Source organism: Microcaecilia unicolor, chromosome 1 (genome assembly GCF_901765095.1).
Source record: "Microcaecilia unicolor chromosome 1, aMicUni1.1, whole genome shotgun sequence".
Lineage (NCBI taxonomy): Eukaryota > Metazoa > Chordata > Amphibia > Gymnophiona > Siphonopidae > Microcaecilia > Microcaecilia unicolor.
In genome coordinates, this window is record NC_044031.1 from 659,320,855 (window position 1) to 659,345,923 (window position 25,069).

The following is a 25,069-nucleotide window of genomic DNA, read 5'->3' on the forward strand; positions in this document are numbered from 1 at the left end:
ATTGTTTTATCACCCTATCAATTCCCCATTGGTATATTCCTATCAATTCCCCATTGTTATATTCCATCGTTCTATTCCCCTATTGATATGTTGAGTTTGACTTTGTCTTCCCATAACTCCTCACAATGTAACCCATAATCGTACTGTAACAAATTGTATTTCCATCATTCACAATGTATTGTAAGCCACACTGAGCCCGCAAATAGGTGGGAAAATGTGGGATACAAATGCAATAAATAAATAAATAAATCTGGAGGTTTTTTTAGGATATCCAATGACTGGATAGCCGTATGCACTGGTGTGCTGGAGCCGGCTCGCAAGAGCCGGTTGTTAAATTTTTTAACATCTTGCAAGCCGGTGGTTCTGGAAGGCGAGCTGGCTCTCCAGGGCTGGCACAACCTGGCGGTGAGCGAGGTAAGCATGGCATGAGGGTGCCACAAGCCATGCTTACTGCCGCTTACCTCACCTCCCACAGCCCTTGTTTGCCTGTGCCTGCACCACCCTGTGGGGTTTAAATCTTTTGTTTACCTCCGTCGCAGCGGCAGCAGAGAAAGCCCTGCCCATCTCTAGCCTTCCCTTCGTTCCGTGTCCCGCCTTCTTCTGACATCATTTCTCTTTCCGTGAGGGTGAGACACTGAGAGGAAACGAAGGGAAGGCTAGAGACAGGCAGGGCTTTCACTGACACAGCCGCTGCAACGGAGGTAAATAAAAGATTTAAACCACACAGGGTGGCAGGAACAAAAAGAGGGGTGTTGGGGGGGAGAAGAGGGCGGGCAGGTGGACATGGGAGCAGGAGGGAAAGGGAGAATCGCTGGACATGGAGGGGAGAGAGGAGAAATCGCTGGACATGGAGGGGAGAGAGGAGACATCGCTGGACATGGAGGGGAAGGTAGGGCCCAGGAAGAAATTGCTGGACATGGAGGGTAGGGGAGAGAGGAGAGTTGCTGGACATGGGTGGATGGAGGGCAGGGGAGAGGAGAGTTGCTGGACATGGATGGAGGGGAGTTGCTGGACATGGGTGGATGGAGGGGAAGGGAGAGTTGCTGGACATGGGTGGATGGAGGGCAGGGGAGAGGAGAGTTGCTGGATATGGGTGGATGGAGGGGAGAGTTGCTGGACATGGGTGGATGGAGGGGAGATGAGAGCAGCTGGATATGGGTGGATGGAAGGGAGGGGAGAGAGTAGGGTTGCTGGACATGGTTGTATGGAGGGGAGGGCTGAGGAGAGTATCAGGACATGGATGGAGGGGAGGGCAGGAGACATTCTGGACATGGATGGAGGGGAGAGAAGACAGGAAGGAGATGCACATGGATGGAGGGGAAAGGAGAGAGAAGAAATGCTGGACGTGGATGGATGGAGGGAAGAGAGAGGAAATGAGATGAACATGAATGGATTGGAGACAGGAGAAATGCTGGACATATTGGAGACAGGAGAAATGCTGGACATGGATGGAGAAGAGGAAAGGGAGAGAGAAGAAATACTGGACATGGGTGGAGGGAAGGGAAGAGAGAGGAAGGAGATGAGATGAGGGAAAAGGAAGAGAGGAGAAAAACTGCACATGGATGGAGAAAATAGGCAGAAGCTGGATCCACTGGACAGTCAAGTCTGCGGAGGACCCAGCTTTTACTTATGGATGTAGGGTAAGAAATGAAGACGAAAGGAGGAAAGTAAAGAAATAAATGGAAAGGAAGCCCTGGAAACGGAGTTAAGAGGACAGATAAAGAGCAGCAGAATCAGATACTGGGCCAGCATGATCAGAAAAACAAAGTCACCAGACAACAAAGGTAGAAAAAATCATTTTATTTTAATTTTACTGTTTGGAATATGTCCACTTTGAGAATTTACATCTGCTATCATATTTTGCAATGTATAGCAATGTGTTTCTTTCTGTTTTTCTGGTACTGTGCTGCATGCAGTCTAATTTCTTAGGATTTCAGGTTAATTTTTGAAGAATTTGAAGAGGGGCTATCTGTTCTGCATGTGTGACTGCAAGGCCAAGTGTCTGAATAGGGATCTGTTTGTTAGGTTCTGAGATTTTCATAACACATTATTTTTCAGAGTTGGCAAGACTGTCTGTTCTCCTAATTCCTGGTCTGTCTGCTAATTTGGTTTGTGTCATTTTGGGTATACTGCGGAGATTTTTTTTTTTCCTGGTAAAGGGTTTCTAAAACAGACATCATGTTATGAGAATCAGGTGCTCAACGTTAAAAGTTTATATTTATTTACTTATTTATTGCATTTTATCCCACATTAAACATGAACTAGATTGGAACCTGGGAGTATTTAATTTTTTTTTCCTGGAGAGAGTAATGCATTGCCCCCCTACCCCCCAGGCTCTCTCCCCGGCTATAGCCAGCTCTGCAATTTTTTTTTCGGGGGGGGGGGGGGGGGCAGAGGTGGACCAGGGAGAGAGCCTGTTAAACATTTACCAGCAAACCACTGGCCGTATGCAGCTGATTGTCAAGATTGCATTGCACATTACTTGATGACATACCCATGTCGCCCCAACCTTGCAGTTACACACATAGGCGCTATTCTGTAACTTGGTACCTGAGTGTGTATCTATTATTTCACCACTGTTTTGGCATGTAACTGCCACTGCAGTACAGAAGTTATATGCCAAACTGGTGCCTACCTTTTGGCACACTATATATAATGAGGGGGTAATAGTGTCACTCCAGGATAACATAAAATGACTGCATTAAACATGACATTCTTCAAAGAGGAAATGAGAGAAGGAAAAATAGTACAATTTTTATTACTCCATATACAGTAAAAGAGGGAGGGAGGTATATGACAGATCTGGTCTTCCTAAAGCTCAGTCCAAAGCATCAGACCACTACCTTATTATCAAATTATATTCTTTGACTGAAATATTTTAAAAAACAGTTTTAAACAATTTTGCCTTCATATTGTTTTTCCAGTTTTGACAGGTCAGTTTCATTCAAGGGGAAATTCCCATAATCATTTATTCACGATCTATTCTGACACTTCCATGTCCTCCTAGGATGCTGCCTTCTTCAGTTTTGGCAGGAGTTACGATGCTGTGATCTTGCAGAAGACACAAGAGATGGTGTATATTTGAAAAGTGTTCCACTATCTCTGACTGTTGCTTAACTATCATTGCAAAATGACCTTGAATTCAAAATCTGGCATTCTCTTAAGAAAAATAAACGCCACAGCCTCTATATTTGAATAGCTGTTACATTTCTACTGGTCACCTGCCTCACTTGTGCTCAAAAAGCATCACCTCAAATTTGCAATGGCTGTATCACTTTCCATATGCTTGAGTTTTTACTTAAAATGTTAAATTCATATTAACTGTTTTATTTTATTTTTGCTTTGGAGGTTGGCGCACCAATTTAATTGAGATTAAAAGCCACTCAGTTTATGCAGATAGGACATTACAGGTAAGCTGAGCAGCTGAATATCCACATGGCTTTTACTCCAGTGATGCATGTATGGGCAAGAAATACTCTTCCCCCGAGACTTGTTTTTCTTCCTGTCACAGGCAGCAACATATATGAACAAAAATGGCAAGATAAAGACCCCTGCCTCTTCCTCTCTTCTCCCATAGTGGAGCCACAAACTCTTCAGCTCTCCATTCTTCCTGCTGTTGTAGCCTGGCACTCCAGAGACTCTTCTTTGGGAGTAGACAGGTGTTCTAGCTCATACCATCCATTCTCCGCTGCTTCTCTGGTCCCAGTCTTGCTCTTTTTGTGCTCTATGATCTGCTGAAGCTGGTGTCCAGCATATGCTGGTTTGGTGGTTAGTGGATTCACTGGCACATCTATGCTGAGGATGTCAGTTACCATGTAGGGTCGGAGCCAGCCAACCAGCGGGGTACTTCCTGGAGTGTAGTGAGTTTGTTTGTGATAGAAAAGAAGACCATCAACCTAGAAAACAGAGAAAAGGGGAAGGTTAAAGGAAAATGAGCATGTCCTTTTAATTTTTTTTAAAGATACTTAATTTTGTCTACTGGCTGCCTTCTACTCTTTTGGACCTACAGCTCAATTGGAATTTGTCACAGCTGGAACTATGGCATCATGTGCCTTCCAACTACAGCTGCTCATGTTTTCCCTAATTTTTATTAGGCCTTCCCCACTCCCATGTATCATAGTTATTGAAGTGAGACTGCTCTGACTGCTGTTTCCTACCAGAGCCCGATACCAGTGTGCTCTTGTTAGGCACTGGTATCACTGGGTTGTGATGGCAGGTTGGGGATTCTGAAAAATACCTTTACAGTATTCCGAACCCTAGCTGTCCTAAGGAACAAAAATCAAGCTAGAGAATTGAATTTGAGTCTCTTCCATGGGAGCAAGTAGGGCCAGCCTCTGCAAATAAATACACTTCCAGCTACAACTTTCCATATATAGAAGTAAAAATCACATTTTACTTTTGAAAATGGAAATGCAATTACATCATCAAATACTTTTATTTTGACATCATAAATTTATAACTATATGAAAACATTACAGAAGAACAAGCTGTGCTGTTAAAGATGTTCCACTAACAGCAGAGCTCCCTATTCCTAAAAGGAGAAAGTGAACCCAGAGCATAGTGATCAAAGTTATTGTGTAAATATATTTTTATATTTAAAACCTCCTACACCTCATGCCACTCATGACAAATTATTTTACAGTCTGTTGGGAGGACTTTGACATCTAAATCAGGGCTGGCCCCTTGCTATTATAAGGCAACTTTCAAAATCACTCCTTTTTTCCTCATCTGTAATAAAATATTTAATGAAAGGTTACTACTTGATGCTGCGCGATCAACAGTTTAGGAGCTCACAGTTCTGTTTGAAAACTATGAAAATATTCTGCTAGAGTGCTTTCAATATAAAGCACCAAAGCATTACTATATTAAAAAAGTTGTTATTAAAGAGGAATTCCAATAATAAGAATTTGTAAAAATGAAGCTCCTGGTTTGTTAACAAGAGACCCTTCTATGGTTTAGAGATTGTATCTGTTCATTATTATTATTATTTAACGCAGATGCTCACATCACTATTCCTTACTGTCAGTTGATGATATTTCCTGAAAGAGTCACCTTGGACTCAACATTTGCCCTGCAGGCACATTTTTCACTGCAGGGGCACTTCAGATGGCTCCCTGTGCTTTCCTTTCCCTTAAGATAATAGATGATCCAATAAAATGGAGAGGTGATTTGATCTCTAATTACAGATGGGCTGATCCACCATCCAAATCCAGAAAGATCCAGAGTATGCTTGTCAAAAAACAAACCTTTTCTAGAGTAGTGAGAACGGCACAGCACTCACATAAGGAGGCACGGTCTAATGGTGGTCTTCTTCTCTTGATCAAGGTATGCTGAAGCTGCAGTGGTTAATGCTGTCAGTCTGCCTTCAAACTTGGTCAGTGGTGAAAACATTATATTTTGATGTGGGGGAAGTCCTAGATTATGGCTTTTGGTGTGACTTTAGGAAATCTCCCTATGCTGCTGGCACAACTACAGTCCTCTTGGTATTTTTGCTACAGCACATGAACATTTTAAAAAATTTTGTACCATTTAAGTTTCTCTTGTGAATCCTTTTAATAGTGTAAAAAACTAAAGGGATGAGGTATGTGCAGCAGAAAGGAATGGTTCTTTCTCTAGTATTTCGTATGTACCCCTGATGATGCAACACTATTTTTTGACTACTGAAGCCAATGATCAGCTAGCAATTCTCACACTCTCATATAGCTTTGGAATTGTAGACTGGCCTCAAAGATCTTGAAAAATGGATGTACAAATAAGAAAACTCCTTTGGGGGAGGAGTGGAGAGGAAGTGGGGGTGAGGAGTTGATACAAAATATGATAGATGTCTGCAGCTCTTTGTTAATAATGCCATCACTCATTATTTGACATTACTTGTTTGCATTTATCAGATATCCTATATAATAATTCTCACCTCCAACGTTCTGAAGCAGCCTGGGACCGTGGCTTCCGCCGGAGGTGGTCTGCTTCATGCAGTAGATAACACTGACGTCACTGGCCTGGAAGCATTGAAGAGCGAGCAGGCTCAGCAAGTCTGCTGCTTTCCCTTCTCTTCGCTCTGAGCTCTGACTCTGGTCCCACCCTTGCGGAAACAGGAAATGAGGGCGGGACCAGAGTCACAGCTCAGAGCAAACAGAAGAGAAGGCAGCAGACTCGCTGAGCCTGCTCGCTCTTCAATGCTGCCGCCGGGACCCCGGTAAGAGAGGGGGGGGGGGGGTTTGGCGATTTTGGAGGGGGGCGATGTGCACGTTGAGGGATGGGGGAGGGAGGGGGGACTGGAAATCGGAGGGAGGACTGGAGCTCGGAGGGAGGACAGAGTGAAGGACAGTGACAGAGGGAGGGAGGACGCCATGGAAATCGGAGGGGAGGACAGGGAGCCGTGGGACGTGGCGGGGACACAGGGAGAGAGCGAGGGGGGGGGGAGGAAAACCTTGCTAGCGCCCGTTTCCTTTTATACAGAAACGGGCCTTTTTTACTAGTTATTGTCATGAATAAGTTTTAAAAACAAAGTTTTATTATCTAAACAAGAAAACTCCTCCAAGCCCACGAAGTCACTCATAAAAAATCAGTGTACTCCAAGACTACATTCCCCGGAGCTGGAGGAGGAATGGACATTACAGAAATAGATTATACCTACAGAACTATTATCATGGGTCTCCAAGCTTACTTAATAGCACCACCAGATCCAAATATGCAAAAGGTGAAAACCATGGCTGAATAGTGTCCATTCTCTTGGGTCCAATGAGTGCCTGCAGAGAAAGTCCATCACCACATTCCAGGGCCAAGCGATGTGAACTGCCGACAAACAGAAAATATTTTTTCTCCGCAAAACTCATGAGGGAGTTCACCTCCACCGCCATTGGACGGCTGTACCACTTAGCTTGTTGATATAAGCCACGACCTTCTCATTGTCAGAGAAAACTCGGACCAGGGCCCTGACCAGAAAGACAGCAAAGTTGCGTAAGGCATTCTGTACTGCCCTGAGCTCTGAGCGATTTATTGACCATTGAGACGCCTGTTCTGTCCAGGTGCCCTGTGCCAGATGGAACTTGTAATGAACTCCCTAACCCGACTTGCTGGCTTCCGTTGTCATCACTTCCCATTTGGAAAGGGAGCTCAGACAGTCAAATTCCTGGGTGACAACTACCATTGCATACTCTGTCTGGCAACCAGTGTCCTAGGAAGATGAAGGTTTATAGTTTATTGAAATTTGCTAAACCGATCTAGCTGCCAGGTCAGAGCAGAGCATTGTACATGCTAAAAATGTGTTTAAAAGGAGCTCCATTTAATAATAGGGAATATATACAATCAGTCAAAGAAGAGCAAAACACAAAGGAGAAAATTAAAATAGTCTCTACACTCTGGCTGGTGCCTCTGGTCAGCCTATCTTTCCAAAGGCTTGCCTGAACAGCCAGGCCTTTAAATTTGCTTTAAAACTCTTGATTGATAAATCACTATAAAGGGAGAGAGGGAGGTTATTCCAGATGTGGGGGGAGAGGAAAAAGAAAGCGCAGTGTCTAGTCATTTCTAAATGTGCAAACTTAGGGCTTCGTAGTACTAGATGACAGGGACAGTAAGACGAGAGAGATAATCGGGGACACCTAACCTGAAAGCCTTAAATGTCAACAACGCGCTTTTGTAAGTGATCCGATATTTAACAGGTAGCCAGTGATGATGCTTCAGTAATGGGGTTGTGTGATCTGTACGACGGGCGTGACAAAGCAATCTTATAGTTTTGTTCTGAAGGGTTCGTAGTTCTTTTTAAATGAAGAGCATGGTAAACCTGCATAAACAATATTGCAGTAATCAAGATGTGATGTAAAAAAATGAAAGAATGAGAGCATGAAAGTTGTCATGATCGAGCATGAAAGTTGTCATGATCGAAAAAGTGATGGATAGCCCTTAGCTGACAGAAGGTGTAGAGTTTGGATAACTGCGAGATGTGAGGCAAAAATTAAACAGAGGAATCAAGGATTACTCCTAGATAGCGAAATTGTGAAACTGGAGAGACTGACGTTCCAAAGTGGGTAACAGGAGGAGGGGCTGAAGAACCAGAAACCTAGCAAGCTACAGTGTTGTCTGTGTTGAGCACGTTGGTGTTCGAAAAGCCAATTCACAACTGAATCCAAGCAGGCCTGAAGAGGAGAAATTGAGGGACAGGATGAATTAGTCGGATAAATAATGAGAATATCATCTGCATAAAAATAAGCTGAAATCCCAGAAGATTGGATAAAGGCCACCAGTGGACTCAAGAACAAGTTGAACAGAAGAGGGGAAAGGATTGATCCCTGGAGGACACTAAGAGGTAGAGGTGCGAGTGACGATCTGAAAAGAACGATGAGATAGAAAAGAGGTGACTCAAGAGAGGACTTCACTAGAGATGCCCAAAGCTGATAGGTGAGAGATCCATAGAGTGGTTAACAAAGTCAAAGGCAGCAGATAGTTCAAGGGAAATTGCCAGAACAAGTCTGTGTTGATCAAAATGTGAATGAAGTTCACGTAATAGAGTCGTTAAGACTGTTTCTGTACTGTAATTGGCTTAAAACCGGATTGGTGAGGGTGCAAAGCAAGAACTTTGCCAGAAAACTGTTGGAACACCACTTTTTCAAGGACTTTAGACATAGAGGAGAAAGAGACAGGACAATAGTGACTAGCTATTGAAGGATCTAGGTTTGCCTTCTTCAAAATGGGATGCATGTATAGCCAACTTCCATAAATCTGGGAAATAGCTGGTGGAAAAGATGAGGTTAATAAGCGACAAGAGGGTGGGAAGTAAACATAATTCAGGAATCTTTAATCAGGAAGGCAGAATGAGGTCACTTTGGCAGTAAGTGGACTTCATTGAGGACATAAAGACTTTCAGAGAATGAAGGGATTGTGATTAAAAAGAGGACCACACAGCTGAGCCAGATTGGGACAGAGATAGGACTCTATTTGGGGGGGGGGGGGGGAATAGATGGCAAAGGGGGAGCTTGTTTAGGGGATGGTGAGAATGGTTTAAGCAGGGTGTCACAATTTTGTTAATAAAGAATAAACACAGGGTCTCCGCAGAGGAAGCTGAACAAGGTGAGTTATTATTTGACAAGGTAAGCATCTGTCGAGAGATCGAATACAGATCTTTAGAAGGATTCAGGGATTTTATAAGCCTCTTGGAGATATATGCCTTTTTTTGCCTTTTTAAAATGGAGGTTATATTCATGATGAAGAGTCCTACACATCTGTAGATCAACAGGAGATCTAGATTTTCCTCATATGAGAGGAGTTCCATCCTACTTCTATGACACTAGAGACCTTACCCAAGGCACCACTTCCACTGCTGCTGTCACTGACCCCAGAACCTGAGCGTAGTTCCAGACTCGGGGCCTGCCATGACTGCGAAGAAGATGAATCTGTTCAACCAGTTTCAACCTCCTGCACTACATGAAGAAGATCCTCTCCTGTGCTGTGTCGAATAGAACACTGAGATACAGGTAAACTCTGATTCCTTGGCGCTGAAGGAAGGACGTGGCCACCACCACCATAACCTTAGTAAATGTTCTAGGGCAAAGCCCTGAACTGGAAGTGACAGCCCAACACCACAAAATGTACAAACCTCTGATGTGGCAGCCACATGTGTATATACAAGTATGCCTCCTTGAGATCGAAGCCGGTCAGAAATTCTCCCGCTTGAACTGAGGCTATGACTGCTTTTAGTGTCTCCATGCAAAAGCAGGACACTCAGAGGCAACGGTTTACACCTTTGAGATCTAAGACCGGACGAAAGGTGCGTTCCATCTTTGGGACAATGAAGTAGATGGAGTATCTGCCTTGTCCCTAGTCAGACTGGGGAACTGGAACAATGGCCTGGAGCGCCAGCACGGAATCTAGGGTGGCCTGAATCTCGACTGCCTTGGTTCCTTTTCGACAAGGAGACTGCAACTAGGCTGGAGAACTCCAACTTGTAACCTTCTGTAAGAATGTCCAGAACCCACTGGTCTGACATAATTTTGGCCCACTCCTCCCAAAACTCCCGAAGATGTCCTCCCCACTGGAGGAAGAGACGAGTGGACCATCATCGCCTCACTGCGAAGCTCTACTACTACTACTACTACTACTTAACATTTCTAGAGCGCTACTAGGGTTACGCAGCGCTGTACAATTTAACAAAGAGAGACAGTCCCTGCTCAAAGAGCTTACAATCTAATAGACAAGTGAACGGTCGGTCCGATAGGGGCAGTCAAATTGGGGCAGTCTGGATTCACTGAATGGTAAGGGTTAGGTGCCGAACGCAGCATTGAAGAGGTGGGCTTTAAGCAAAGACTTGAAGACGGGCAGGGAGGGGGCTTGGCGTAAGGGTTCAGGAAGGTTGTTCCAAGCATAGGGTGAGGCGAGGCAGAATGAGCGGAGCCTGGAGTTGGCGGTGGTGGAGAAGGGTACTGAGAGGAGGGATTTATCCTGTGAACGGAGGTTACGGGCGGGAACGTAAGGGGAGATGAGGGTAGAAAGATAGTGAGGGGCAGCAGACTGAGTGCATTTGTAGGTAAGAAGGAGAAGCTTGAATTGAATGCGGTATCTGATCGGAAGCCAGTGAAGTGACCTGAGGAGAGGGGTGATATGAGTATATCGGTTCTGGCGGAATATGAGACGTGCTCTGGAGGCGTTGGCCACTCTAGCTGACTGAGGACTTCCTGTCTGCACGAAAGGAAGATTGGCGTGCCTGAAAGCGGAACTTTTGATCATATTGCTGATGACCAGGCTGGTACTGTCTGTTTTCTCAAAAATCGAGTGTCCCCTGAAGATGGACGACTGGAGGCCTTCGGCTTATCCTCCACAACTGCTGTGGCTTAGTTTCCCCCCAGTTCTTTCACTAAGTTACTGAGATCTTCTCCAAATAGGCACGCCCTGAAAGGGCAGTTTAAGTAGATATGACTTGGACGCTGCAACCAGAGTTGCCAACATGCCGTGACAGCCATAGATATACTGCGGCCTGTAACATGTCATAAATAGCATTTGCCAAGTAAGCCAATCCTGCTTTCAGCTGGACGTTATGGCGACCACCTTGTGTTGCAGACTGCTGATGCCACTACAGGCATGCTCCTGCCACAAACAAATTGCACACTGTTGCTTGAAGGCCCAAAGAGGCCACTTCAGAGGTTTGTTTCAGCAAGCCTTCTAGCTTCCTATCCTGTAGGTCTTTTAGGGCACCAGCAAGGTAGTCTTCTTAGTCAATGCCGTAACCAGGGAGTCCACCCTGGGAAGCTGCAATTTATCTTTCCTCTGGAACTAATGGGTAGGGGCGAGCCATGGCTCTTCCCACTCTCAGCTCTGTGTCCAGTGAGACCCATTCTGCTTTAATCAGGTCCTGAATGTCTGGATGCATAGGGAAGGCCTTACAAGGACCTCTAAGCCCCCTCATGATCAAACAAGATGGAACTCCTGACACCAAAGCAGAAGGCTCCTCAATGGAAAGCACTACCAGTGTCTCAGAAATAAGAGTACTGAACTCCTCTTTATGAAACAACCTCAGTAATTTCAGATTATCTCCCTCCTCTAACGGCTCCTCTGAATAGACCGAGGCCACATCAGATAAGGAGGGAGAAGCAGAGATGAACTCATCTGCTCACTCCTCTAGGTCTAAATGAGATCTCTTAGGAGCCAGAGAGGCAGTAAATTGAGATATTGAAGCACCTTGCAGCAATTCTGACTGTCCCTGCTACAGTAAATAGGCCTAGTGGAGAAAACAAAGATTCCGATGCAACTGAATGCTCTGTCGTGCCCTGAGGTTGTAAAATGGCGGAGGTGTTCCGTGCGTGATCAGAGGCTGCTCCTCATTGCCAGTTGGCCCCAACAAAATGGTGCCCATTCCTGCGCTTTCCTGCTCACCGGTCCTGCCGGAGACCCCAAAGACCCCAGCATATTTGGATGCTGTACTTAATCCAAATATGTGCTGCTGCCAAACGTTTCCTCTGCATCCCAAAGGATTCCCGGTTTGCACGCACTACAACGCCCAGAGGTCGGCCAGTGGGTCCCACAGTGGGAACACCCCTCAACTGCTTCCATAGACGTTGCCATTCACCCCAACTGTCACAAGTGCAGCATTACATGTCCCAAGTGGCGAGTCAGGATCCCTCCTCTGCACCAAGTAGAACTTGAAGCCCTCCAAGCGGTTCAGAGTCAAACTTTAGTTGAACTAACCACTTTTCGAGCAGTATCGTTCGTATTGGTATAAAGGAGCTGAAAGGTTTCTTTGATTTAACATTTTCTAGGTCTTGTTAGCAAACCCAAACATTAGGAGAAGACTTTTCCTAAAGAATCAACAGCACTGTGCCATACAGGGACTCCTGAGGCAAGCCAGAATGGCCGAAACACGATTCGGGTAGAGTCCATTTTTTTGAATAATAAACTCTTGCTGTGAACTTTTCTTGAGTCCAGTAGAAGTTTGCTTGGCATCATCTATTTTGTCGTCTTCGCTGTGCCCTTCTCTTGGATTTTCCATTGCGGAAGTCTGCTTTCTTCTGTGTTTGGCGTTCTTTGGAGTGGCTCAACATGCATATATACCCATGAAAAGATGGGCCCTTTCAGTAAGTATATATATATATAATGGGAAGTAAGAGTCACAGCTATATTCCTGGAGTTTATAACAATGTGGAAAAGGGAAAGAAGCTGCTCCAGGTCTGGTTCAAAGATGGGACTACTCTGTTCTCTTCCAGTACACAGCCTACTGATACCAGACAGGGAGATAAAGGATTAATTACTATTAATTCTCTGTAATAGGCAGTCAAATATGGAATGCCTTACCAAGATCCATTCAAATAGTTAATGACCTATCTTTCCGGAAGCTGCTAAAAACTTACCTCTTCAATCAAGCTTACACAAATAACCTGAATTAAATAATAAGTCCATGTGTACCACTAGACCAATCCAAGAACTCAGAACCGGAATGTACTCCCCTATTATTCCTTTAACATATCCCTCTTTTTATCCATCTACACACAATTTATTATATCCTTCTTCTTACCCCTCCCCTACATTTTTCCTATAACAACAACATGTTATTATAATAACTATATGTCAACTTGTTATCCTGTTTTACTATGTAAACCATTTGTAAGCCATACCATTTTACTATGTAAGCCACATTGAGCCTGCCACTGAGTGGGAAAATGTGGGGTACAAATGTTACAAATAAATAAATAAATATTATAAACCACAGGCGCCTCAGTCAGACTTAAAATATAGCAGATATTTCAATTTTAGGGATTTTAAATGCACTGCTGCACAGTGTGTGTAAATAACACATCTGAAGCTACTGTCATATGCATGTGTGCAAACCCCCTAAACAATTGATCAACCCAGTAATCACAAGAAAAATAAATCATGAATCATTCTGTTCAACACCCACAAGACTTATCTGACATGCCACGTGGGATAACTTGGATATCAAGCAGACTCTTACTTCAAAAGGGAAATCCATGGCCAGCACATTACAGATACTCTCCGAGGAGCATGAGAAACTTTGTAGATTCACAAATTTAAACTGAGGGAGAAACAAGCAGAGGTTAGGGCTTTGTACTATAACTATTGGAGAGCATGCACTTACACCTAAAGATAATCCAGTAAAGTTAATATGGAGAAAGGTGCTTCTGCTTTTGCTTGTTTTAATGGACTTGTTATTTCACATTAAGCACTAAGGCCCCGATGCTCAGAAGCAAATGCGGGCACTAGAGGCCATTAGCACCAGACTAGCGCCCGTATTAACTAGCACAGAATGCTCAGAAGGCTCTAGCATGGGAAACGAGCGCCTCAAGGATTAGTGCAAATAGCATGCTAATGTAGTCAAACGGATGTAAATGAGGTCATTTCCTATTCCCTCTCAATGCTCACAGGGTAGTGCACAAAACAAAACCGTCTTACTGCTGCAAAAAATAACACCAGCTCAGAGCAGGCATTAGGGTGTTTGAAGAGAGGATTTCTCATGATTCTTTCTTCAAAATATGCTGGTTTTGATTGGTTTTGGAAGCAGAAGGAGGCCCGTGCAAGCTCCTAAGTGCTGGTTGTGAGAAACAAATGTGTGCGCTTCAGAACAGACCCAAAAGTGAAAGCACACATTGGTGCCTGTTTCCTGGTTTTAAATATAAGCATTCCAAACTAAAAAAAAAAAAGAAACGCTTATATTTAAAGGCGCAGAAAACAGATGCCAATGTGTGCTTCAAAACATGAACCAGCGATAAAGGCATTTCACTGACATCTTTTCCTCCTCCCCTCTGGTATTCTGGGCATGCGCTGAACAGCTGTGCTTAGCGCACAACTCTTGAGCGTATGCACCAGGCACCATCCTCCCCCTAACTTCTAAACAACTCCCTAATGCTCAACACTATGAGCACACCTATGTTTGCATCTCATTAGTGTTGAGCATTAGAGAGCTGTTCGCATGCGCTGTTCCGGTGCTGTTCAGTACAGCGCTAGAGTTTTGAGCATCGGGGCCTAAAAGTGTAAATAGCAGAGTCCCCACTCCATGCACTAATCCTTAGAACATTCTCTGTTTTTCAGTTATAGAACGATTGCTTTACAATTAGATATACAGTACAGTCTCGATTATATGACGTAAACAGGATCAACCTGTTGTCAGATAAGTGAAAAGTCAGCGGAAAACAATGGGAACCCCTTAAAAATGCATGAAAAACATACTTTATGAATAAAGAACAGGCACAGAGTATCTTTAATTATACATATTGTTTATTAACAGTAATCAGCAACGAACAATGAGGTCACTGGGAGGTCCGTTGGATAGCTGGATGGTCGGATTAGTGAAGGTCAAACAGACACTGTACTGTACAAATCTGTCTCAGAAATCTGTTGTGATTTCACAGCATATCATAAATTAGCCCTTTTTAAAGAACATATACAAAATACAAAACAACTTATGCATCTAGCTTCTCCTATATAAGCACATGACTATGGAATGGACTCCTGTATGCTGTGAAAACAATACATGACCACCTAAATTTCAGGAAGTCATTAAAAACCCACCTCTTCAAAAAGCTTATCCCAACGATTCAACATAAATCCCCACACCCTGCAACACAACACAATCAAAGATCGTACTGGACAATTTACTATTCTCTTTCCCTTGACCCATGACTCCTGATTCACCTCTATCTCATCTGACCACAACACAATCTTGTATTTGTTATCAACCGAAATGGCAAACGCCTTTACGGTACTTTGTAAGCCACATTGAGCCTGCAAATAGGTGGGAAAATGTGGGGTATAAATGTAACAAATAAAAAATAAATAAAACAATATTCAATGAAATTCATGACATAATACATTTTATTTTATTTATTTTAGTTACATTTGTACCCCGCGCTTTCCCACTCATGGCAGGCTCAATGCAGCGGGCAATGGAAGGTTAAGTGACTTGCCCAGAGTCACAAGGAGCTGCCTGTGCCGGAAATCGAACTCAGTTCCTCAGTTCCCCAGGACCAAAGTCCACCACCCTAACCACTAGGCCACTCAGACTGTACTTTATACATTCAAAAAACAATCCTACAGGTGAAGTGGCCAATACACACAAAATTCTCAAAATTTCATAAAGAATTTTGTAATCTATAATACTGTAGGGCCATAATAATGCATATGGGCTCATTCAATAAAATTTTAGTATGAGCACCATTGAAAATCTAATCATAGGTCCAGATATAAAACTTTCATGCTTAATGTGTAATTAAATGAATAAAAAATGCACAGATTGTCAAAGATAAAAGGACTCCTTACTTGAAATAATATCCATTATATAGTAACCTGACATGAAGCCGTGTTTTGAGCAAGGAGCTCATTTTGTCTTTGAAGATAAGGCAACAATGATTAGATTTGCAGTGGTACTCATACTTAAAGTTGATTGAATCAGCCCATATGCATTATGACGGTCCTACAATACGTCAAGCTAAATTAAGAAAAGAACCAAAACAGAAAAGTTAACCATAATATATGACGAGATATTTATGAGCTCTCCCATAAAGGAACAAAAGGATAAGGAATGTAATGGATAAAACCTTTATTCCTCAGGACCCGACACAGCACTGTGTTTGGACATGAAGCCTACATCAGGGGTCTGTACACAGAATCACTGATGAACAATTATGTCCTGAAGCGTATTTCTCCTATTTGGCTAGCAGGTGGTGTTTCTTTGCTGTAAAGATGTTACAGAGAACTGAATGTTCTTTTCTTTAGTTTAACACAAGCAGGAAGCAAGCAACAGTATATTTTTGAAATCTTGTTGACTGGGCTCTGATTGGCCCAGGCACACATTTCCTTTAGAGTGTACTGGTTTTGCCTCCAGTCTTAGCCAGGAGGAACAGAGAGCTGGATCTCTTTGCTGAGGCTCAGTAAACAACAGTTATATGTCCTGATCTTCCCAGGTACTTTTTAGAACATAAACAAATGTTTAGTTAGTGTTATAATTGATCCATATTTCAGTTACCTGTTATTGTTTGCTGATTGTACATTTGTTCATTGTTCATTATATTTTTAAGACAATAAACAATTGTTTATTGACTCTGCCTGTCTGGACTGATAAAGAATCCTGGTGGTTTGTGTGTTGGGTTTGTGAGTGCACTCTGGAAACTGTGGAACTACTGGGAGTATGGCCCCAGTAATCTAGAAATCACTGGGGATAATTTGAGAATGGGAGGCTCGCCCAGAGGCCGTTGTGACCCAGTCGGTGGGAGAAGGGTGCTAGTGTAGAACACGGATGTAGCTGCAGGTGGACCTGAGGGATAGACCCTCTAAGTGGCTGCGGGGTAACCCTAGGCAAGTAGCTAGGCATTTCGTGACACCACCAGAAACACATAAGATCTCTAATGACAAAGTGATAAAGGGAAGATCAGACATAGCTATGGTTTATGGTGCTGTACCAAGTGTGAAACTGGGCAGACATGGACTGTTTAAACTCATCTAATCCATTATCATGTTTTATGACAGAGACAGAACAGAGCTGAAAGGGTGGAGTATTATAAAGAATCCACCCTTCACTCCCTCAAGAGCAGAAGCAAGGGGAGAAGCGAGAAGGGTCAAACAAAAGGCAGGGAATGGAAGCACAGCCTATGGTGTAGCCTGGTTGTAATCAAAAGGCTTCAATTCCCAGAACCAAATGAGTCTGTGTCACCAAATGAGTCAGTGTCAGGGTAGTGGTGGCCAAGTGCTATCTTAAGTCCACAGCAGTTTAAAAGGCTTAATGACTGAACACTGGTTTCTGCAGTTTTGGTAAATATTTAGATGGTAAAACATTGGGGGATGGACAGACTGTTAGATTAAATATGAGAACTTAGTTGTTCATCTAAGCAGGAGGGTAGAGAAGCACTGGCATAATCTTCAAAGAGTGGCTGTTACCACCCTAAACAGCAGTGGTATAGCTGTGTTGGGCTAACATGCATGAAACGACTATAAAGCCAAACATTAACAAGCACTGGAGCTCAGATGTTTTGGGCACTAGCCTCACTAATTTGGAAGAGTATGTGGGAAGTGTATTTAAAGTAGCTTGTTTACTGTACAAGGTATTGAAGGGTCAAGACCTGAGAGTTTTATTCGCCTCTTGTCCTTTAAATCTTTATAAACAAATAGTCTGTTTGTGCCCTTTCCAAAAGTTTCATTATAAGAAAATGCTAAATAGTTCTTATCTGGAACAGTTTACAGTTTTCAACAATCTTACTTGGTTTTTCATTGCCATTAAAAATGTTTTTATTTTGTAAATTTCTTTCTTAACTATGAACTTTGTTTATTGAGAAATCTGTACTTCCTAGAATCTGTTCCGTTTATATTAGGGCTGCACTCTAACTCCATCAGCTGAAACTCTTTCACAATACTTTTCCTCCAAGGTCTCGAATCTTGTTAACTCATTCTCTACCACTCTCCCCCCCCTTCAGTTATGGCTTCATTGCCTTCTCTGCTACCAAAGTTGCCACCTTCTCTACATGTTTCCCCTTTCAGTATTATCATTGTGGTCTTCTTTTCACGAACAGACCCTTCTCTCATTATCTAACATAATTAAGACTATGCATTCTACCTTTTGTCCTCTCGATCTGGTACCATCCATTGGCTAACAATTCCTGAGCTTGATTTATTACCTAAAGATCTTCCAAGTGATTAATACTAGTCTCTCCTCTGGGCTAGTGCCTGCATCCTGGAAATCAGCAACAGTGCATCCCATTTTAAAGAAATCATCCTTGGATCTCCAAATCCCTGCCCATTACTGCCCTGTTTCAAATCTTTATTTTATTTCTAAAATACTAGAAAAGATGTGTTTTCAGTCAATTATCTACGTTTACTAGCAAAACGCTTGCCCTTCATCCTAGACAATCCAGATCCAGACCTCAATTCAGTACTGACAGTTTTAACAGCAGTATTAAATGAGATCTACTCCCATCTAGATAAACAAAGGTGTACTTGCAGTGACCCTTGATCTCATGGCAGCTTTTGACTTGGTTAATCATGATCTCTTACTATTGCACATATCTTCCTTGGGTGTTGGTGGAACTGTTCTGGCGTAGTTTACTTTTCTTTCAAATCTCTCTTATAGGGTATTGCTGCCTCATCTACTGCTTCCCCCCATCCCCTGACCTGCGGTGTCTCTCAAGGGTCAGTCTTGTTGCCTCTCCTCTTCAACTTATTTCTGAGCCCCCTTGCTACACTAATCCAATCAACTGGAGTTTCCTTTCATTTCTACGCAAGCAATATTTTTCTTCTCTTCCCACAAATCCATTTAACCCGATTCTCCTCTCCAAATTGTCTAGCCCGAGTTTCAAACTGGTTAAGTGAACGGAAATTAGTTCTGAATAAAGAAAAGACAGTGGTGTGTTGGTTCACTGGTGATCTATCTGTTTCTACTGACACTTTAAATCTCTTTAGTACTCCAGTTGAGTCCTTTTGATACCGGGGAATTACTTTGGATTCTTGTCTCACTTTCTCTGTGCAGGTCTCTAGTCTATGCAAGACTAGTTTTCTCATTCTCCGTCAACTATGTTCTGTCCGCAGATATTTTGACCAAGACACTTTTCACTCTCTTGTTCTGTCTTTACTAACCATCAAGTTCAATTACTGCAACACAGTCTACTTAGGGTGTTCCCACTCAAATTTGAAAAAGCTTTGATCAATACAAAACACAGTCATCAAAACTCATATGTAATGCACACAAGTTTGATCATGTTTCCCCCCGTTTCAAAAACTTCACTGGCCTCCAGTGGAGAAACGTATCATATTTAAGCCACTCATGCTCACTTTCAAAGCTTAGACTTGGTCTTCCTGATTACCTTTCAAGTCTAACTATCCCATATTCTCCTGTAAAACTTCTCCGTTCAATTAATGATCATCGTCTTGTTTTTCCCAAAGCCCAAAGCAGCCCAGCTTGAATTCCCCTGCCACTAGTCCCTTTTCACTGGAACTCCCTCCCGCCGTCTATACATTCACAACTATCCTTTAAGAACTTTAAGATAGCTTTAAAACTTGGCTATTTAAACAAGCTTTCAATCAGGTCAACTAAAAACGGTTGAGAGTTGCTGTAACATTTCTCACTGTTAATTGCTTATCCCTTGGGTCCTTGCTCCTTACTCTGACACAATTTCCTGTTTCCTCAGGGGAAAATGGGTCACAGGGAGCCTTTGAAGCAGACAGCAGGCAGTGTCAAGAGTTAACGAATTTCAGCAGGGTAGACTGGATATACCAACTGGTCTTGATGTACTATCTTGATGTACTACCATTCACTATGTTACTATATACAATTTTTTAATAGGGCTTCCCAAAACTGTCCTGGGAACACCACAGCAGAAAAGAAAAGCAGGCCCATGTGGTAAAATAAAACAAAATTTATTCAACGCAGATACATAAAATCAGCATATAACTTTCCTCTAACCACCTAACATGGCCATGTTTCGACCTCTCAAGGTCTGCGTCAGGGGCTTAACATGAAACCAGCAGGAACAATCCAATGTTTTCCCTGTCTGATTAGTGCACTGTAGCACAAAGAATAAAGCTCCCAAGCAGTGAGCCGTCTTTCTCAAGCAGCTGCAGCCTGACACAGGCTGCTCTCAAATGCAGGTTACTAACTGCCTAGCCGGGGGTCAAAGTTCCCATTTAAATACTACCTTCCTCATATCGGAGCAAATAAAATAGATTTCATAAAGCTGTCAAAATACACAAGAAATGCTCTATTTTCAGGTGGCCTCCTATGTTATTGATATCCTTTGTACAATGGTCAGCAGGTGAGGTCTCACCAGAGCTCATGTTACTTCCCTGTTAAGATGAAACAAAAAAGTGAGGAGAATGGATGAGGATACCAACTGTTTTATATTTATTCACTTAAAAAATTATGTGTACATAACAGCGACCCGACACGGCCGAGGACAGCAGGCTGATTGTTCTCACTGATGGGTGACATCCACGGCAGCCCCTCCAATCGGAAACTTCACTAGCAAAGGCCTTTGCTAGTCCTCGCGCGCGCATGCGCGGCCGTCTTCCCGCCCGAACCGGCTCGTGTTCGTCAGTCCCATATGTAGCAAGACAAAGACAAGGGAAGACACAACTCCAAAGGGGAGGCGGGCGGGTTTGTGAGAACAATCAGCCTGCTGTCCTCGGAGAATACCTTCTACAGGTATGTAGCATTCGCTTTCTCCGACGACAAGCAGGCTGCTTGTTCTCACTGATGGGGTATCCCTAGCCCCCAGGCTCACTCAAAACAACAAACATGGTCAACTGGGCCTCGCAACGGCGAGGACATAACTGAGATTGACCTAACAATTTATCCAACTAACTGAGAGTGTAGCCTGGAACAGAATAAACATGGGCCTAGGGGGGTGGAGTTGGATTCTAAACCCCGAACAGATTCTGAAGCACTGACTGCTCGAACCGACTGTCGCATCGGGTATCCTGCTGCAGGCAGTAATGAGATGTGAATGTGTGGACAGATGACCACGTCGCAGCTTTGCAGATCTCTTCAATAGTGGCTGACTTCAAGTGGGCCACTGACGCAGCCATGGCTCTGACATTGTGAGCCGTGACATGACCCTCAAGAGCCAGCCCCGCCTGGGCGTAAGTGAAGGAAATGCAATCTGCTAGCCAATTGGATATGGTGCGTTTTCCCACAGCCACTCCCCTCCTGTTGGGATCAAAAGAAACAAACAATTGGGCGGACTGTCTGTTGGGCTGTGTCCGCTCCAGATAGAAGGCCAATGCTCTTTTGCAGTCCAATGTGTGCAGCTGACGTTCAGCAGGGCAGGAATGAGGACGGGGAAAAAATGTTGGCAAGACAACTGACTGGTTCAGATGGAACTCCGACACTACCTTCGGCAAGAACTTAGGGTGAGTGCGGAGGACTACTCTGTTATGATGAAATTTGGTGTAAGGGGCCTGGGCTACCAGGGCCTGAAGCTCACTGACTCTACGAGCTGAAGTAACTGCCACCAAGAAAATGACCTTCCAGGTCAAGTACTTCAGATGGCAGGAGTTCAGTGGCTCAAAAGGAGGTTTCATCAGCTGGGTGAGAACGACATTGAGATCCCATGACACTGTAGGAGGTTTGACAGGGGGCTTTGACAAAAGCAAACCTCTCATGAAGCGAACAACTAAAGGCTGTCCTGAGATCGGCTTACCTTCCACACGGTAATGGTATGCACTGATTGCACTAAGGTGAACCCTTACAGAGTTGGTCTTGAGACCAGACTCAGACAAGTGCAGAAGGTAGTCAAGCAGGGTCTGTGTAGGACAAGAGCGAGGATCTAGGGCCTTGCTGTCACACCAGACGGCAAACCTCCTCCATAAAAAGAAGTAACTCCTCTTAGTGGAATCTTTCCTGGAAGCAAGCAAGATACGGGAGACACCCTCTGACAGACCCAAAGAGGCAAAGTCTACGCTCTCAACATCCAGGCTGTGAGAGCCAGAGACTGGAGGCTGGGATGCAGAAGCGCCCCTTCGTCCTGTGTGATGAGGGTCGGAAAACACTCCAATCTCCACGGTTCTTCGGAGGACAACTTCAGAAGAAGAGGGAACCAGATCTGACGCGGCCAAAATGGAGCAATCAGAATCATGGTGCCTCGGTCTTGCTTGAGTTTCAATAAAGTCTTCACCACCAGAGGTATGGGAGGATAAGCATACAGCAGACCTTCCCCCCAGTCCAGGAGGAAGGCATCCGATGCCAGTCTGCCGCGGTGCCCCCCTGCTTGTTGATGTAATACATGGCAACCTGGTTGTCTGTCTGAATTTGGATAATTTGGTTGGACAGCCGATCTCTGAAAGTCTTCAGAGCGTTCCAGACCGCTCGTAACTCCAGGAGATTGATCTGCAGATCGCGTTCCTGGAGGGACCAGCTTCCCTGGGTGTGAAGCCCATCGACATGAGCTCCCCACCCCAGGAGAGACGCATCCATAGTCAGCACTTTTTGTGGCTGAGGAATTTGGAAAGGACGTCCCTGAGTCAAATTGGACCAAATCGTCCACCAATACAGCGATTTGAGAAACTCGTGACAGGTGGATCACGTCTTCTAGATCCCCAGCAGCCTGAAACCACTGGGAAGCTAGGGTCCATTGAGCAGATCGCATGTGAAGGCGGGCCATGGGAGTCACATGAACTGTGGAGGCCATGTGGCCCAGCAATCTCAACATCTGCCGAGCTGTGATCTGCTGGGACGCTCGCACCCGAGAGACGAGGGACAACAAGTTGTTGGCTCTCGTCTCTGGGAGATAGGCACGAGCCATCCGAGAATCCAGCAGAGCTCCTATGAATTCGAGTCTCTGTACTGGGAGAAGATGGGACTTTGGATAATTTATCACAAACCCCAGTAGCTCCAGGAGGCGAATAGTCATCTGCATGGACTGTAGAGCTCCTGCCTCGGATGTGTTCTTCACCAGCCAATCGTCGAGATAGGGGAACATGTGTACTCCCAGCCTGCGAAGCGCCGCTGCTACTACAACCAGGCACTTCGTGAACACTCTGGGCACAGAGGCGAGCCCAAAGGGTAGCACACAGTACTGGAAGTGACGTGTGCCTAGCTGAAATCGCAGATACTGCCTGTGAGCTGGCAGTATCGGGATGTGCGTGTAGGCGTCCTTCAAGTCCAGAGAGCATAGCCAGTCGTGTTCCTGAATCATGGGAAGAAGGGTGCCCAGGAAAAGCATCCTGAACTTTTCCTTGACCAGGTATTTGTTCAGGGCCCTTAGGTCTAGGATGGGACGCATCCCCCCTGTTTTCTTTTCCACAAGGAAGTACCTGGAATAGAATCCCAGCCCTTCTTGCCCGGATGGCACAGGCTCGACCGCATTGGCGCTGAGAAGGGCGGAGAGTTCCTCTGCAAGTACCTGCTTGTGCTGGAAGCTGTAGGATTGTGCTCCCGGTGGGCAATTTGGAGGTTTCGAGACCAAATTGAGGGTGTATCCTTGCCGGACTATTTGAAGACCCCAACGGTCGGAGGTTATGAGAGGCCACCTTTGGTGAAAACTTTCAACCTCCCCCCGACCGGCAGATCGTCCGGCACTGATACGTTGATGTCGGCTATGCTCTGCTGGAGCCAGTCAAAAGCTCGCCCCCTGCTTTTGCTGGGGAGCCGTGGGGCCTTGCTGAGGCGCACGATGCTGACGAGAGCGAGCGCGCTGGGGCTTAGCCTGGGCCGCAGGCTGTCGAGAAGGAGGATTGTACCTACGCTTACCAGAAGAGTAGGGAACAGCCTTCCTTCCCCCATAAAAACGTCTACTTGAGGAGGTAGATGCTGAAGGCTGCCGGCGGGAGAACTTGTCGAAAGCGGTATCCCGCTGGTGGAGCTGCTCTACCACCTGTTCGACTTTCTCTCCAAAAATGTTGTCCGCTCGGCAAGGGGAGTCCGCAATCCGCTGCTGGATCCTATTCTCCAGGTCGGAGGCACGCAGCCATGAGAGTCTGCGCATCACCACACCTTGAGCAGCGGCCCTGGACGCAACATCAAAGGTATCATATACCCCTCTGGCCAGGAATTTTCTGCACACCTTCAGCTGCCTGACCACCTCCTAAAATGGCTTGGCTTGCTCAGGAGGGAGCTTGTCCACCAAGCCCGCCAACTGCCGCACACTGTTCCGCATATGGATGCTCGTGTAGAGCTGGTAAGAATGAATTTTGGCCACGAGCATAGAAGAATGGTAGGCCTTCCTCCCAAAGAAGTCTAAGGTTCTAGAGTCTTTGCCCGGGGGCGCCGAAGCATGCTCCCTAGAACTCTTATCCTTCTTTAGGGCCAGATCCACCACACCAGAGTCGTGAGGCAACTGAGTGCGTATCAGCTCTGGGTCCCCATGGATCCGGTACTGGGACTTGATCTTCTTGGGAATGTGGGGATTAGTTAAAGGCTTGATCCAGTTTGCCAGCAATGTCTTTTTTAGGACATGATGCATGGGTACTATGGACGCTTCCTTAAGTGGAGAAGGATAGTCCAAGAGCTCAAACATTTCAGCCCTGGGCTCATCCTCCACGACCACCGGGAAGGGGATGGCCGTAGACATCTCCCGGACAAAGGCCGCAAAAGACAGACTCTCGGGAGGAGAAAGCTGCCTTTCAGGGGAGGGAGTGGGATCAGAAGGAAGGCCATCAGACTCCTTGTCAGAGAAATATCTGATGTCCTCTTCCTCCTCCCATGAGGCCTCACCATCGGTATCAGACACAAGTTCATGAACCTGTGTCTGAAGCCATGCCCGACTCGACTCCGTGGAAACACGGCCACGGTGGGAGCGTCGAGAGGTAGACTCCCTCGCAAGCACCGGCGAAGCTCCCTCCGCCGACGTCATTGGGGAGCCTTCCTGGGAGGCGGCCGCAAGCGGTATCGATGTCGGAGACCTCACCCTGGGCAAGGGGCCAGCCGGCGCCTCACTCGACGGTACCGGTGGCGCAAGCACCCCCGGTACCGGAGGGGAAGGGCGCAACAGCTCTCCCAGGATCTCCGGGAGAATGGCCCGGAGACTCTCGTGCAGAGCGGCTGTGGAGAAAGACATGGAAGCCGATGCAGGCGTCGAGGTCAGAGTCTGTTCCGGGCGTGGAGGCTGTTCCGGGCTGTCCAAGGTGGAGCGCATCGACACCTCCTGAACAGAGG

The 25,069-nt window shown here is 45.1% G+C and overlaps 1 protein-coding gene across 2 annotated transcripts in view; it reads right to left on the reverse strand.

Annotated features, from left to right (window-relative positions):
* Positions 1 to 2,742: 2,742 nt before the first annotated feature.
* The window catches only part of SNUPN (snurportin 1), an 88,786-nt gene continuing 66,459 nt past the window's right edge, over positions 2,743 to 25,069 (reverse strand). For both annotated transcript variants that reach the window (XM_030186826.1, XM_030186833.1), the window contains exons 8-9: positions 13,433 to 13,513; positions 2,743 to 3,896 (exon numbers count right to left, since the gene is read on the reverse strand). In XM_030186826.1, coding sequence (XP_030042686.1) covers positions 3,594 to 3,896; positions 13,433 to 13,513 — 384 coding nt within the window. In that variant the 3' untranslated portion in view covers positions 2,743 to 3,593. The remainder of the gene's footprint in view (positions 3,897 to 13,432; positions 13,514 to 25,069) is intronic.